The sequence below is a fragment of the Entelurus aequoreus genome, linkage group LG09, assembly GCF_033978785.1.
Source record: "Entelurus aequoreus isolate RoL-2023_Sb linkage group LG09, RoL_Eaeq_v1.1, whole genome shotgun sequence".
Lineage (NCBI taxonomy): Eukaryota > Metazoa > Chordata > Actinopteri > Syngnathiformes > Syngnathidae > Entelurus > Entelurus aequoreus.
Genome location: NC_084739.1, coordinates 49952271 through 49969713, shown reverse-complemented (window position 1 = coordinate 49969713; position 17443 = coordinate 49952271). Strand labels below are relative to the sequence as shown.

Genomic DNA, 17443 nt, shown 5'->3' with positions numbered 1-17443 from the left:
TGCATTATCATTAAACACCTTTAACTTGTTAACAAAAACATATCTTTCATAAATAAGTAAATATGAATTATATATATGAATGAGGTAAATCCCCACGACTTGCTCAATTGAAAAGTAGCTCGCCTGCAGAAAAAGTGGTGGCACCCCTGTCCTACACCTTTGTTTGGAAGCAGTGATATTGGTCCAGCCCTCTGAGTAACTGTTCTAAATACATACATTCAGGTATAGCAGATACTAATTATTCAGCTCCACAGATAGAGAGTGCAATTTTCTTGTTCTGCTGTACATTTCAGCTATCTGGACAACTATTTTACTGTGTTCCAGTGCTCTTCAGTTGGATCATATCAGTTGTCGGCGTGTATGTCTTTTCATAGTCAGTTCCCACTTTTTGACTGTAGCCTTATATTTTTCTGCTCTTCAGTGTCTATTTTGATGGCAATCACCCATTTTTTCCAGTGACTGCATCTGCTCATCAATTGCACTTATCTACTTGAACTTGTTAAAGGTATATGTCATTCCTTTAGTTCTGAGCGATGTCACACACCACTCTTAACATGAATCTACAGTGTACGTGTTTGTAGTTTGTCCATTTTTTTGGTTTCAAAGTCCTGTAGGTAAGTTTATTTCTTTCTAACCCTTTGTGGCCTTATATTCTCACGCCTGTCTCTGAGCTGAGGTGTTTCAGTTTGTTTTGGGTTAGTTTCAGATACATCTTTTTCTATGTTTTCATCTACTGTTTCTTTGCTATCATAAATTATTGGCTGAACCGCAGTGCTTGAAAACTCAATGTATCTTTGAGATGTCTGTGTCTCTTTCTCATTTGCTATTTTGGTTGTGAAGTTCACTAACCTGTTCTTTTGGACTCTGTCTTCTTGGATAAAACATCAGATAAGCTGGGCTATTTTTATCTTAGCCAATGAAAATACTTTGCTCGCACCTGGGATCTAAATTCCCTTTCTCTTTTATGTATTCAAAACACATAGATCCAAACTTCTGCAGCTTGGAAACATTTGATTTCACACCTGTAAATTTTTCTTGTGTGTCTACTGGAACACCAGTTCTTTACATAGGCAGCTGTCTATACGGCGTCGATCCATAGTTTATCTATCAGTGTACTGTCTAACCGTAAGCATCTTGCCATAACATACAGAGTTTGCCACACTCTTTCTCCTGTGCCATTTGGGTGGGGTTAATTGGGTGATGATTTTTCGTGTCTTATCCTATTTTTTGTCAACAACTCTAGGAACTCTCTGTTTTTGTCTACTAAGAACCTTTTTGGGCTTTTGGATTTAAGGAAGTACAAACATGGGAGGAAGGAACTTTATTGTCATTGCACAAGTACAACCAACTTTTCAGCACAAACCCGTTCAAGAGTAGACATTCATTGTACAGGGTGACAGAACAGGAACGCTGATGGGTCGCCACATACGGCGCCCTTTAAAAGTTGGATAAAAGGCGGACGCTGGGGGGGAATGAATAAGAAAAAAAAGTTGATCCCAGATTGGGCCACCTAAGCGGGAGTGGCTCTGTCTGGGCATGGGGAAAAAAATGAGAGCCATGATAAGCACATATACACGTTACCTGAGGACTGAGCATATCTGTGTTCTTCTATGCTCCGAGTTTGCATGGGACGCGATAGATCGGTATGCACTATCTGTAAAGGTTTTGTAGCCTTACTATCTGGTTCTCTGTTTCTACTCTGTGTGAAATTGCCTTGTGTGCACATTTTACATATCTGATCTGGCCTGACCGCATTCCTTTTTATCATCATATATTTCAACACCTCGCAATTTCTGTACATCTTCATATTTGCAATGCCCCATAATCCCATTCCAGGTTTGTATGTCATGACATACTTTACACTTGTCAACGTTTTGCTCAACAGTTGGTAAATAAAACAAAAAAACACTTTCATGAATGTCCAACCTGCTACCGTCCTTTGATATCGTAACTGCAACTAACCTTCCTTTAGCTTTTCCTCGGCAGGGCATAATGTTTCTGACGCATCAGCTGTTCCTGTCTCCCACAATCACAACAGGCTGACACCAATCCAAAGTATAACAATGACAGGATTTATTTTCACTTTACCTCCTGATGAACAATAAGAACGGCAAAACTAATAAAGTTGACGTTAGAACAAACACGTCATTGACGCGATCGTACACGTTCAGACACGGTTAAAAAAGCTGTCGCTCATGCCCTGCTTAACCTACCAAATTTAACACAGCCCCTTTTACGGAAGTTACTGACGTTTTATGACTATTACTGGCACTTTACAACACCCAATATAAACAGAGCAAGTGAAATAACTACATTTCAAAAAATATAGCAAAATACCAAATATACAGCCATGTAAGCTTTGAATTTATAATCTTAAACCCCTTACTTTAAACAAAGCATGATATATAAACATAGGTAAACATAGGAAAAATGTATTATTATGTCCAAAATGGCTCTAACAGTTGTCATGTGGCTGTTCTTCTTCTTGAAGGTGATTGAGCTCCTTTGTGTGTTGCTCTTGCCACCAAGAAGATGTCTTGAAAGTATGCTGGCATGTAGAGTGCTTGACGTCACTGTGCTGTGTGGTGCCGTCAAAGAAATGAATCACCGCTGTACCTCTCCTTTGAGCGATTCGACTTTGCTTCATTCCATCTACCAACTGGAACTTGTTGATGTCATACACAATGTGGAATACTGCTCCTCCATCCACCATGATGCCTTTCATTTTGACATTGTTGGTCTTTTGCTGTATGTATCTTTAGCCTTGAAGAGGTGGGCCTCGTCATCACTTCTTGCTCTTCCACTGGCCTCACCTCATTCCCCCTTTTACTCGCACAGACATCCTTTGTATGTCCTGCTTTGACAGTAACTACACCACACTCTATGTTTATTGTTTTGTCTTGTGTCCTTTTACTGCACAGTGTGTCAATTCCACAGCGTATGGCATCCGCATTGGTTTGTGGTTTACATTCGTTTTCATTACATTGTTTTAAACTTTTAACCTCGAAACTAGTCTGCAATATGATGTGCAGTGCAGTTTTCAAATTATCGTAACTCTTGAACTGTAGGAAGTTTTCCAATTAATCCTTTTGAATGATATATGAGTTATTACAGTAATCATAGGGACTAGGTCACAGCAGCTCCAGGCAGATAAGGCACGAAGCAGAGTGTGCAAGGTTTATTTACAGAGCAGCCAGCATGAGACACGGGTGTCAGAGACTGACACAGAAGCAGATTTTTACAACAAAGTTATATATATCCCTCCATTTTCTACCGCTTATTCCCTTCGGGTCGCGGGGGGCGCTGGAGCCTATCTCAGCTACAATCGGGCGGAAGGTGGGGTACAGCCTGGACAAGTCGCCACCTCATCACAGGGCCAACACAGATAGACAAGACAACATTCACACTCACATAGTTCTGCAGAAAAATTGTATATCACATGTGGAAGGTTTTTTTTTATCTCTTGCGTTCATGTTTTGCCGTGTGTGTTGCATTTTTATTGCATTTTGCTTGATTGCTGGTTAGCGCCTTGCATGGCAGCTCCCGCCATCAGTGTGTGAATGTGTGTGTGAATGGGTGGATGTGGAAATACTGTCAAAGCGCTTTGAGTACCTTGAAGGTAGAAAAGCGCTATACAAGTATAACCCATTTATCATTATTACCATTATTGTAAATTATGTTGATAAAGGAGGTGATCTGAGGAGTAAAAGATGGGCGAAAATTATATACGTTCCTAATATTCAGTGTTTTATCGTTCATAATTAATATTGTAAATCCCACATTCTTTGTTTTCACGTACATGCTGGATGTAAAACCTAAACTTGATTTTTTTTAAAAAAAGTCAAATGTAATTCCTTTTTTTTGGGTGGTCTGTCACACAGCTTTTATTTTTTAACATTCAATCAGATAGATAGACTTAGACTTAGACTTAGACTTAGACTTCCTTTTTATTGTCATTCAAATTTGAACTTTACAGTACAGATAAGAACGAAATTTCATTACATATACACAGATAGATAGATAGATAGATAGATAGATCGATAGATAGATAGATAGATAGATAGATAGATAGATAGATAGATAGATAGATAGATAGATAGATAGATAGATAGATAGATAGATAGATAGATAGTACTTTATTGATTCCTTCAGGAGAGTTCCCTCAGGAAAATTTAAATTCCAGCAGCAGTGTCCAAAATTGAGATCGAATTTAAAGAGTAAATAATGGGGGTATAAATGGAAACAAAAAAGAAGAATATTACAATAGTATAAAAATAAAAAAGCAACAATGAGAATAAAAATATAACAGTAAAATAAGAATATAACAAGAGAAACTAGGCAGTAGCGACCATGTTATGAAAAAGTATCCTCCCAGAGAGTGTAATGGCGTGTGGGACAAAGGATTTTTTAGTCTATTAGTCCTGCACTTGGGATGAAGCCGTCTAGCACTGAACAGGCTCCTCTGGCTACTGATAACGGTATGCAGAGGGTGACTGGCATCATCCAGGATGCTCACTAGTTTTTCCACAGTCCTCTTCTCTGCCACCGTCACCAGTGAGTCCAGTTTTATTCCGATCGTACAACCGGCCCGCCTGATCAGTTTCTCCAGTCTGGAGCTGTCCTTCCTAGATGTACTGCTCCCCCAGTAGTAGTACAGAACACTGGCAACCACAGACTGGTAGTACATCCACAAGAGTTTTTTACAGATGTTGAAGGAGTGCAGCCTCCTCAGGAAGTACAGCCTGCTCTGTCCTTTCCTGTACAAGTGGTCCGTGTTAACAGTCCAGTCCAGGTTATTGTCCACCCACACCCCGAGGTACTTAAATGAGTCCACGGTCTGTACCTCGACTCCCTAGATCACAATAGGTTGAGACCTTGGACTCGACCTCCCAAAGTCAATGACCAGCTCCTTGGTCTTTGACAGAATGAGCTGCAAGAGGTTCCTGTGGCACCAGACAACAAAGTCCCTCACCACCCTCCGAAACTCCTCCTCTCTGCCGTCCCTGATGCACCTGACAATGGCTGTGTCATCCGCGTACTTCTGGATGTGACACAGCTCTGAGTTGTAGCAGAAGTCAGCGGTGTACAGGGTGAAGAGAAGAGGGGCCAGCACCGTTCCCTGCGGTGCTCCGGTGCTGCTGATCACAGTGTCAGATGTGATGTCCTTCAGTCTGACGTACTGTGGCCTATCGGTGAGGTAGTGTGAAATCCAGGCAACCAGGCAGGCATTATTGTGAGTTTTTGTATTAATATTCCTTTAAAAGCACATACAGCCAATTAACTGATTAATCATGATTAATCACAGGTTAAAATTTGCATGCATAAATACAATTTTCTTAAGAAAAAAAAACAATGTTTGGATACAAATGCAATTTTGTAGTCAGAATGTCATACTTGAAAGTTTTTTAAATGTTTTATTGAACTGCAAGTCATTGATTTGCTCAAAACTTGGTGACAGTAAGTATAAATATAGATAATGTAGTAACCACACTTAAACAATTTAACCTAGTGCACCAATCAAATCTCCATTTACTATGTTTTAGTTTAAACAGTTTAAACAAAAAATCTTATTTTCCTTTTCAGATGATAATGCTGATCTATTTTTTTGGTACAATGCGACCCTAGCTCGTTGTGATTACTAACTCAGGTCCAATGTTCCCCAGTAAGCAAAATACATTCACAATCAGCCAGTAGCTGCAACTTGATGCTCTTTTTTGTGAAGTACAGTTTGTTTATCCTTGCTGTAATTGTGCCTTTCCAAGGTGTTGTAGGACAGATCAGCTGTGGTGAAATGAATGACATCTTTTTGCAGGACTTGGTCTTCCCAGATGTGAAGTAGTTTACATGCGGTGGCTCTCCACCTTACCTGTTCTACTTTGGTTGTCAACATTGACGCAGTAAACTTTGCCAGCGTACTTTGTTGTCCTCTTGATGTAGCATTCATGCTAGCGGCACCATCCTCCATTACGTGTTTTGCTTTAAGATGGTATTTTAAACTTGATGTGTGCCAATGATAAAAACGTCTGTCGCCGTAATACCAACAAGTTACCTCAAATTTATCTAAGGTTCTGTTTTAAAGCAAAATTGTCCGCCTCTCATCGTGATCACAAACTGTGAAACTGCACGTCTTCCGGGTTAAGCCTGTGATTAATCTTCATTCATATATGATAAGGCGGTATTTTTTATTTTTATCACATGCGTTAACTTTGACAGCCCTAAAATGTGTGTGTGTGTGTGTGTGTGTGTGTGTGTGTGTGTGTGTGTGTGTGTGTGTGTGTGTGTGTGTGTGTGTGTGTGTGTGTGTGTGTGTGTGTGTGTGTGTGTGTGTGTGTGTCTATCCATCTATCCCAGGGGTGGGCAATTCATTTTTACCGGGGGCCGCATGAACAACCCGAGCACTGCTGGAGGGCCACACCGACAATATTTCAATTAAATTTTGCTTAAATTATTTTTGATACTCCGTAAGATAAAAAATAATAATATTTTCATTTAACTTAACTTATCTTTATACAAAAGCAGATGGCTTTTGATGGTTTTATTTTTTAAACACTTTCTTACACAACACTTACACTGATGTGTAATACAATGCAAAAATTTCAATTTCTGTCACTTTATCCTGCCGCCTCTTTGTTGTGAACGTAGCACGCCTGCAAGGTGATTGGCGAGGAAGCGTTGCTGTTGCGGAAATGAGGAGTGAGGATAGATGTGCGTGTGGAAAGAACGAGATAAGTTGAGCTGTGTTAGTATAGGTTGCTCAATAAAAGTTTAAAAAGAGCGTCAGACTTGGTGTGCACTTCTTCTGGACGCTACAATTGGTGTCAGAAGTGGGATGAAATGCCTCCCAGTTTGCCTTGCCATCAAACCTGGTAGTCTTCATTGAGGGCGGAATTCCCCCAGGGCAAGCAGCGTGCGCTGCACCTGTAGACACTGCCTCTCTCCTTCCTTTCTCTCTCTCTCTCTCTCTCTCTCTCTGCGGCGAGCTCCTCACGTGGCACGTACCTCTCGATGATGTAGCAGGCTGAGCACACAATTAAGCAGCGTAGTATGCGCAAAGTTTTACTTCTGCCACCAATTGTACCGTCCAGAAGAAGTGCACACCAAGTCTGACGCTCTTTTTAAACTTATATTGAGCAACCTATACTAACACAGCTCAACTTATCTCGTTCCTTTCACACTCACGTTTCTCCTCACTCCTCATTTACGCAACTCAAGAAGACAACATCAACTTCAGCAGGTCGTTACACTATATTCTTTAAACACAGCAACATGTGTACCACAAATTAAGCACACGGCTTTACCTTTACTTGGCAGTCCATGTCTTGTTGAAAACACGCCATTCGTCATCACCTTTTCTTTTTTTAGCGTCTCGGGGATAACCGGGCGGACCGGGCATCACTTGTTGCTGTGCGCCTTCACTAACAGGACATACGCCCATAAATAACACTTTTCAAAATAAAAGCAGCACAGTTGTATTGCACGCACGACATATATGTTTTTTAAAATGTATTTTGTAATTTGTGATTGCCGCTGCGCGCACGAGCATACGTCCACACGGAAGTCATACAAATAACGCTTTTCAAAACAAAAGCAGCATCGTTGTACTGCACACTCGAAATAGATACTTTTTTAAATTTATTTTGTAATTTATGATTGGCCTCACGCGGGCCGGACAGGGACGTACAAAGGGCCGGATGTGGCCCGCGGGCCGCAGAATGCAGAGGTCTGTTCTAAACGGTCACTTGATCTTCAAAACCTGGTGATCTGTTTGAGGGAAAGTCACCTTACAATCAATGTAAAGAAGACGTATTGCATGCACTTTCATACACCCAGCAAGCTTTTATCAATATCTAGTTTAATAATTCTAGACACTCAAACACTTTCTCCAACAACTGCTTATGGATTCATGTCTCCCCAACAAAGAACACAATCTGAACCTAAAAATGTTTTTTTACAACGAAATCCAACCATACCTGTCACTTCCCGTATGCGAAAACTATTTACATGTCATAATCATGTCAACCATAGCATACTGTCTCCCCATTTGGACACTTACCATTAATGATGTTGTGGTTCCTGTCGCAAGGCTCTCTAACAGAGCGTAAAAGATTCATTGAAACTTTCTGGTTGTGTTCATCACTGTGCTGTCTCGGGCAAATTTTCTTACTTTCCCAAATACATCAAATATTATGCCATCAATGTCTACTTTCAGATAAAAAAAAATACTCTTTGTCCAGCTTTGAGTGCTCTCATTCCAACTGCAAACACTGGACATGCCCGGATCACAAGGTCATGTTCACCTTGTACCGGCTTTTAAAAACAATAATGGCAAAAGGTCTTTTTTCATATCATCACTAAAGTGCGGAGTATTATTCCTTTCCACATTAGGAAAATATGTCGTTTTTCACATTTTAAAACGGTGCACAACGTTTCTCCTGGACAGACCTGATTGAAGTCTGTGTGGATATGACTCAAACATGGTGTCTCTTTGTTGCCTTTTTTGTGTTTCTTGTTGCAGTTTTTAACTGTAACACAATTATTGCTTTTAATCGTGTCTGTTTATTAAATTAAATTAATATAATGGAAATGACTGCTATAATTTGATTATTTTAATAAAACATTCAACTTGATATGAAGTCAGCTTTGGGACAGGTGAGATACAGGGGTGGCCACAATGTGCACGTGGTCCAAGGAACGCTCAGGGGGAGTGTTTGCCCAAAAAAATTATCAAGAAAAATTACTGCTTTTCACGTTTAAAAGTTTTGTCCATGATTTAAATGTCTTGATGTGTGTTCCTTTCAGAAAGTGACACATGACATGGACATGTGCTACGGCATGACAGGGAGTCTATTTCGCAGTGGATCCCGTCAGACTCTGTTTGCCTCCCAGGTGATGCGTTATGCTGACCTGTACGCCGCTTCCTTCATCAACCTGCTCTACTACCCCTTCAGTTACTTGTTCAGAGCAGAATATGTACTGGTAGGTCATGCACACTTCCTCAAACCAATAACATTTATTTACTAGAGAATTCATAATGGTGATACGATGTACATTATTGTCACATGCTGTTTTTGACATTGATTGACATTGGTTGCTCGGTCATCACCTGTCAATTAGGTACACAATACAAATTTGTCATGTGGGTAAGATATTCATGGGGAAATCGACTTCGCCTTCAAAATAAGTTTTGTATATTAGAGCCCAGGACACATTTGCTTAACACCTTTGCCGAATCTCTCAGGTCTTATGAAGTTGTAATGCTAAAGTCCAAGTCAAATCTTGAGTCAGTGATGTCAAAGTCCAAGTCGAGTTGTAATTCTTTGATGATTTTGTCAAGTCGAGTCTAAAAGTCATCAAAATTGTGACTTGGTTCTAACTCAAGTCACACCTCATGCACACTCAATTTTCTGTGATGTAATTAGGGTTGGGTACCGAATCCGGTACTTTTTTGGCATCGACCGAATCCTACTGCGCACCAATTTGCATAAAATCCAACAGTCCCATATTACATTACTTGGGTTGCACGTGACATCACGCCCGGTTGCTTGGCGATTCAGCACTTGTCAATCACTCCAGCAGCACTGAGAGCAGACACAGCCAAACTACTTCTGGGAAATGTTGCAATTTTCAATGCCAACAAAGAAATTGACTCAAAAAACGCTCCACTATAAGTAAAGTAAGGCTCCACTCCAAAAATGCGCTAGCTTGATGCTTATTTGGATTAGATTACTTTAGATTTCTTCATTTTTACCCACTGGTAAATTTGGCTCTCAGTGAGAGTCATTTCATACAAAACAGTATAATAAAAATAACAATAAAATATAAAATAGCTACACAATTCATCATCTCCATCATCATTCTATGCTGCCTCATAGAGTGCATTTAGTAATAAGTGGCACTCATCATCATCATCATCAACATCATGAGCATCAACATCGTCATCAACATTAGCATCATCAACAGAACCATCAACATCAAAACTATCATCAAGGGATCACCCAGTTCCCAGTAATATACATTGGATTTGCTATTGACATGCTACTGATTAGCATTAGCAATTTTACATGGCTTTTTCCACATCTCAATAAAAATTATAAATAACTATAACAATGACAACTACAACTAAGATGTATGTTACAATCCAACAGCTGGTGCGTAATAAGTACAATACGTACAGTATTAACACTTTTTAGGGCACAGCAAAACACTAGTTTCAGCAAAGACTGAATTCACTGACCAACACACCATAAACTATACACTACTACCATCTAATGTCTCGGACTGGCAACTGCAATTGCAACTTAATGTCATACTTGAAAGTGAGGTTCAGAAATGTTACACAAGGAAACAAGATATAACAACTGGACAACAGTTATTATAATCACCTAATTTTTTTTGCAATAAAAAATTTGATTTCATGATCTGAAAAACAATTCATATTTAACAACACACACAAAAGTACTGAAAGTTAGTAACGTTAAGTACTAGTATGGATTCCCAGGTACCGGGAATTGGTACAATAACGGTTTAAATGTGACCGGTCCCCATCACTAGTTGTAAAAGCTATTAGTAGTGCACTCACAGTATAAGTAAAAAAGCTGCCATGTTTACATATTTTTTCTATCATTTATTCCAATAATTACAGGTCAGTTATACAGTAAACAACATTAAAAACAATGAAGGTTGTCTGCTTACAATTTGTTTAGATGAAGATTCAGATTCACCTTTATTGTCATTTTACTGGGGGGTCCCAACGAGATCAGGGGGGAGGTACTCCCACAGCCACTGTGCACAGCACAGACAAAAAGACAAGATAAACACAAAGACAAAACATGAAAATGGCACTAAAAACAGAGACAAATGCTATTAAAAAATGCCATGAATAAATGAAAACTGAAAGTGCAATGAGTATAACAACTGAAAGATAATGCAATAAATATAAAATATAAATACTGAAGGTGCAATAGATGTACATAAAAAGCAAAATTGTGTAATAAAAAGTGCAAGAGTACAGGATGAGGTAGTTTGTGGCTTTGTTTGAGGGGGGGGGGGTGTCTAGATGTAGGGGGTGGAGTTATCTCTGTCTATTTTGGGGGGGAGGGGAGGGGGTGCGTGTGGGTGCTTGCAGTCCTAATGGCCCAGGGGGGGGGAAATATGTTTGTCAGCCTACTGGTTTGGGATTATATTAACCAGTAACGTTTTCTAGAGGGCAACAGGTCAAACAGGGAATGAGCAGGGTGTGAGGGGTCTTCTGTAATGGCCGTGGTTCTCCTGAGGCAGCAGGATGAGGAGATGTGAGTGCCCCCCCACACCCCCCCCCCCCCTCCCCCAAATAATCATTAACTTAGAATTTAATGGTAGCATCACAGTGCAAAAAAGTTGGCACATGGGCATTTTTACCACTGTGTTACATGGCCTTTCCTTTTAACAACACTCAGTAAACGTTTGGGAACTGAGGAGACCATTTTTTTAAGCTTTTCAGGTGGAATTATTTCCCATTAAGTTGTTCAACACTCCAGGGTCTCCGTTGTGGTATTTTAGGCTTCATTTTCAATGGGAGACAGGTCTGGACTACAGGCAGGCCAGTCTAGTACCCACACTCTTTTACTACGAAGCCACGCTGTTGTAACACGTGGCTTGGCATTGTCTTGCTGAAATAAGCAGGGGCGCCCATGATAACGTTGCTTGGATGGCAACATACTGTATGTTGCTCCAAAATCTGTATGTACCTTTCAGCATTAATGGTGCCTTCACAGATGTGTAAGTTACCCATGTCTTGGGCACTAATACACCCCCATACCATCACAGATGCTGGCTTTTCAACTTTGCGCCTATAACAATCCGGATGGTTCTTTTCCTCTTTGGTCCGGAGGACACGACGTCCACAGTTTCCAAAAACAATTTGAAATGGGATCGAAGGTCACAGGCATTCAATGTTGGTTTTCAGCCTTGCTGCACCGCTGCCCGAATGCAGCTGAGATAGGCTCCAGCACGCCCCGCGACCCTGAAAGGGACAAACGGTAGAAAATGGATGGATGGATGCATGCTTACGTGTAGTGATATCTCCAGATTCTCCGAACCTTTTGATGATATTACAGACCGTAGATGGTGAAATCTCAAAATTCCTTGCAATAGCAGGGTGAGAAATGTTGTTCTTAAACAATTTGCTCACGCATCTGTTCACAAAGTGGTGACCCTCGCCCCATCCTTGTTTGTGAATGACTGAGCATTTCATGTAAGCTGCTTTTATACCCAATCATGGCACCCACCTGTTCCCAATAAGCCTGTTCACCTGTGGGATGTTCCAAATACAGTAAGTGTTAGATGAGCATTCCTCAACTTTGTCAGTCTTTTTTGCCACTTGTGCCAGCTTTTTTGAAACATGTTGCAGGCATCAAATTCCAAATGAGCTAATATTTGCAAAAAATAACAAGGTTTCCCAGTTTGAACATTAAGTATCTTGTCTTTGCAGTGTATTCATTTGAATATAGGTTGAAAAGGATTAGCAAATCATTGTATTCGTCTGCCTCACAATACGAAGGTCCTGGGTTCGATCCTGCACTCGGGATCTTTCTGTGTGGAGTTTACATGTTCTCCCCGTGACTGCGTGGGTTCCCTCCGGGTACTCCGGCTTCCTCCCACCTCCAAAGACATGCACCTGGGGATAGGTTGATTGGCAACACTAAATTGGCCCTAGTGTGTGAATGTGAGTGTGAATGTTGTCCGTCTATCTGTGTAGGCCCTGCGATGAGGTGGAGACTTGTCCAGGGTGTACCCCGCCTTTCGCCCAAATGCAGCTGAGATAGGCACCAGCACCCCCCGCAACCCCGAACGGGACACGCGGTAGAAAATGGATGGATGGATGTATTCTGTTTTTATTTACAATTTACACAACGTGCTAACTTCACTGGTTTTGGGTTTTGTATATATATATATATATATATATATATATATATATATATATATATATATATATATATATATATAAAGATATATATATAGATATATATATATATATATATATATATATATATATATATATATATATATATATATATATATATATATATATATATATATATATATATATATATATATCTTTATATATATATATATATTTATATATATACACCCATACTAGTATCAAACGTGTTCCTATTGCAACAGTCAATTGACAAAAACAACAAAGGTTACATTTTGATATATTTATGTAAATATAATGTTTTCAGATGCCTCATGAGTCCACGGTGGAGCACACACACGTGAACATTAACGAAAGCGAGTCTCCATTGGCCACAAGAAACCGTCATGATTTGGACATAAAGGAAGTGCAAGTAAGTCGATCCATAAGCGAAGTTCAGCCACTTCACTTCTTTCCTCAGACGCCACAAGAGATCACACACTGCCATGATGAGGATGACGAAGAGTAAACCATCAAATGATGTAAAATGTGATTCAAAATGTTCATTTGATTTCATTTGACTTCTTGTGTCTTTGATGACAAAAGTAATTGATCCTCCTCAATGAACGATGTTACTGTACTGTCTGTACATGATTAAAGGCTCATCACTCTACTAATTCATTATTCATGTTTCATTACTGAATTCATCAATCATGCTTTATCATCATTTGTAAATATGTGTGAAATATTCCCTTAAATCAACTACTACTGAGATTAAAACACATCTCTGATGTACAAAACAAAGACTAATGCTGTCCGTCACAATAGCTGCTCAACTTCTGAGTGGAATTTTGTCATTATGTTGCTGTCAGTGATGGAGTAGGAAGCGTCTTGAGAACATGTTTGCAATACAATTTCATATGAAGTTCCCTGTCATTCATTAACTGGTATTTTATATATATGCTTCTTCATGCAAAACGGGGCACCACAGATCGCGAAGCCCTACACCAGGCCTGTACGCTTAGCATTTTTACTCGCACCGGTGCTACTAGATGAAAAAATTTAGTAGCACAGAACACTTTTTGTACCACAGAAAAAATGTAGAAGCAATATGAAATGTCTCAAATATCACAATGTCATTAACACTCAAACAATGTACACATGTGAACTCATACATATAGACACAATGACCATCATAAGGCCTACTGCAATGCTCAAACACAGAGAACATCCGTAAAATGTGCTAGCACTGTCGCTAACAGGACTGTAGAGCTGGGCGATATGAACCAAAACTCATATCCCGATATAGTTTGGCTCTTAATGAATGGAAATATCCGTTGATGTAACTAAATATCTCCACCACGCTTTGATTTTAAATTTTCGGGACTGATGGGGATCCCAAATACGCAAAAACAGGTGCCGACAAGTAAGAAAAATAGGCTTTTTGTGATAACAGAAAAAGCCTTGAGAAATAATATAAAAATGTCAAATATAATTTCCAATCTTCTTAAAAAAAACATTTAGCTTTGCTCAATTATTCAGCTAATAAAAACACAAAAGAACAAAATGTGAATTAAAGTGCCCTGGTTTAAAATTACTTTTAAAAGTCATTAATTATAGTTACTTGTTACTTTACCAAAAACATTATTCACTATACTATACATACATTATACTAACGGAATTACCATTTAATAAATGTAATTAATTACCAGGGAAAGTAATAATGTGTTACTTTAAAAACAAAAACAAACTTCAAATATCTGGCATAGTGCAGTTGAGATAAGTTTCATATGAGAGCTGTCTGTCCGCTGTGTGTGTAACTTTAAAAGACGGGGCCTGTTGCTTAGTAACGTGTGATGTCACCGAGTCCACGCTTGGTCTGAGTCTCACAGGCATACTTGCCAACCTTGAGACCTTCGAATTTGGGAGATGGGGGGGCGGGGTTTAGTGGTAGCGGGGGGGTGTATATTGTAGCGTCCCGGAAGACTTAGTGCTGCAAGGTGTTCTGGGTATTTGTTCTGTTGGGTTTATGTTGTGTTACGGTGCGGATGTTCTCCCGAAATGTGTTTATCATTCTTGTTTGGTGTGGGTTCACAGTGTGGCGCATATTTGTAACAGTGTTAAAGTTGTTTATACGGTCACCCTCAGTGTGACCTGTATGGCTGTTGATCAAGTATGCATTGCATTCACTTGTGTGTGTGTGTAAAAGCCGCATATATTATGTGACTGAGCCGGCACACTGTTTGAATGGAGGGAAAGTGGACGTGACGACATGTCGTAGAGGACGCTAAAGGCAGTGTCTTTAAGGCACGCCCCCATTATTGTTGTCCGGGTGGAAATCGGGAGAAATTCGGGAGAATGGTTGCCCCGGGAGATTTTCGGGAGGGGCACTGAAATTCAGGAGTCTCCCGGAAAAATCGGTAGGGTTGGCAAGTATGCTCACAGGCATTTTAACTTGAGCTGTTTTTGTTTTGTCCAACCCTCACGTTTCCAGTGAGGGTTGGACTCCGCCAAGGCTGCCCTTTGTCACCGATTCTGTTCATAACTTTTATGGACAGAATTTCTAGGCGCAGTCAGGGCGTTGAGGAGATCCGGTTTGGTAGCTGCAGGATAAGGTCTCTGCTTTTTGCAGATTATGTGGTCCTGATGGCTTCATCTGGCCAGGATCTTCAGCTCTCACTGGATCGGTTCGCAGCCGAGTGTGAAGCGACTGGGATGAGAATCAGCACCTCCAAGTCAGAGTCCATGGTTCTCGCCCGAAAAAGGGTGGAGTGCCATCTCCGGGTTGCGGAGGAGACCATGCCCCAAATGGAGGAGTTCAAGTACCTCAGACTCTTGTTCACGAGTGAGGGAAGAGTGGATCGTGCGATTGACAGGCGGATCGGTGCGGCGTCTTCAAGTAATGCGGACGCTGTGTCGATTCGTTGTGGTGAAGAAGGAGCTGAGCCGGAAGGTAAAGCTCTCAATTTACCGGTCAATCTACGTTCCCATCCTCACCAATGGTCATGAGCTTTGGGTTATGACCGAAAGGACAAGATCACGGGTACAAGCGGCCGAAATGAGTTTCCTCTGCCGGGTGGCGGGGCTCTCCCTTAGAGATAGGGTGAGAAGCTCTGCCATCCGGGAGGAGCTCAAAGTAAAGCCGCTGCTCCTCCACATTGACAGGAGCCAGATGAGGTGGTTTGGGCATCTGGTCAGGATGCCACCCGAACGCCTCCCTAGGGAGGTGTTTAGGGCACGTCCGACCGGTAGGAGGCCACGGGGAAGACTCAGGACACGTTGGGAAGACTATGTCTCCCGGCTGGCCTGGGAACGCCTCGGGATCCCCCGGGAAGAACTGGAAGAAGTGGCTGGGGAGAGGGAAGTCTGGGCTTCCCTGCTTAGGCTGCTGCCCCCGCGACCCGACCTCGGATAAGCGGAAGAAGATGGATGGATGGATGTTTTTGTTAGCTTAGCAGGCTAGCAGCGGCAGTTTGTCGGCTTACATGGCAGCTCTTTTGAATCTTCCTCAGAGTAACATTTTCAAAGCAAAAAATATAACAACAACAACACCAGCTAGCGTATGTTACCATTAGTGGTTTAACACAACACATTTGGTTGACAAGTGTCTACATTTTTCACAATTACAAAGTTTATGTACAGTAACTAAAATATTTACCGGCCGGAAAAAAATGATTGATGTTTACGGCGGTCACTCACCTGGTCTCGTCAACAAGTACGCACTCCCTGCGTGCACACTTACAAAGCAGTCCAAGAGAAGTAATTAACAATTTGCCGTCATGTTGTCGTTATGATAGTTGATACATTCAATGACAGCTAACACTAGCTATCTAAATTGCTACTATTAGCTAACAACACCTAAAGCTAATGCGCATGCATGTGTTAAGTAGGTATGTAATTACGTCATCATTTACAAGCCGTAAGATGGAGGGATATACTTTGTAAAATACATTGGAAAGTTGGCCCCCTTGAGGCATCTGTGTAAATGTTCCAAACAGCCCCTTTAATAAATAGACTGAATGTGCTTCCATGGCTGTATGCTCTTGTCAACAAATGGGGTATTGTTTGGATGGCAAGTTTATCACTTCAATCATTGCTTTGTTGTTCAATATCACCTCCGACCCTGGTATTTACTAGCGCGCAGTGCAGTTTGTGTCAAGTTTTAAGATGGTGAACAAATTGTTGTCTTTTACTGACCAGTTTATTCCATGTTGGAAGACTGAGTGTGTGAGCTCCAGCCCCACTACCCCTGCGTATGGCGGAGGAGGGAGGGACACACAGAGTGATCAGTGACACTTCCGCGTCGATCACTTGTCCATTTGGTTATGGTTTTACTGAGATTCAAATATAGTCTGTTTTTGTCAAACCATGTCTTCAATGTATTAATTTCTGCTGTTATTATTTGTATCAGTGTGTTCTCTCCCGAACAAAACGTAGATGTTGTATTGTCTGTTTACCTGGAACAAGACGCTGTATTCGGTGGATCTCCAGTGTTGAAGGCGAACCTTCACTTCCCATACTTGTCTTCTTTCCGGTGTCGTGCAA

At 40.8% G+C, this 17443-nt stretch overlaps 1 protein-coding gene across 4 annotated transcripts in view; it reads left to right on the top strand.

Annotated features, from left to right (window-relative positions):
• The window catches only part of LOC133657492 (cytosolic purine 5'-nucleotidase-like), a 139534-nt gene extending 125977 nt beyond the window's left edge, over positions 1-13557 (top strand). For all 4 annotated transcript variants that reach the window (XM_062058891.1, XM_062058889.1, XM_062058892.1 and 1 more), the window contains 2 exons: positions 8800-8976; positions 13227-13557. In XM_062058891.1, the coding sequence (XP_061914875.1) occupies positions 8800-8976; positions 13227-13427 (378 nt within the window). In that variant the 3' untranslated portion in view covers positions 13428-13557. The remainder of the gene's footprint in view (positions 1-8799; positions 8977-13226) is intronic.
• The last annotated feature ends 3886 nt before the right edge of the window (positions 13558-17443 follow it).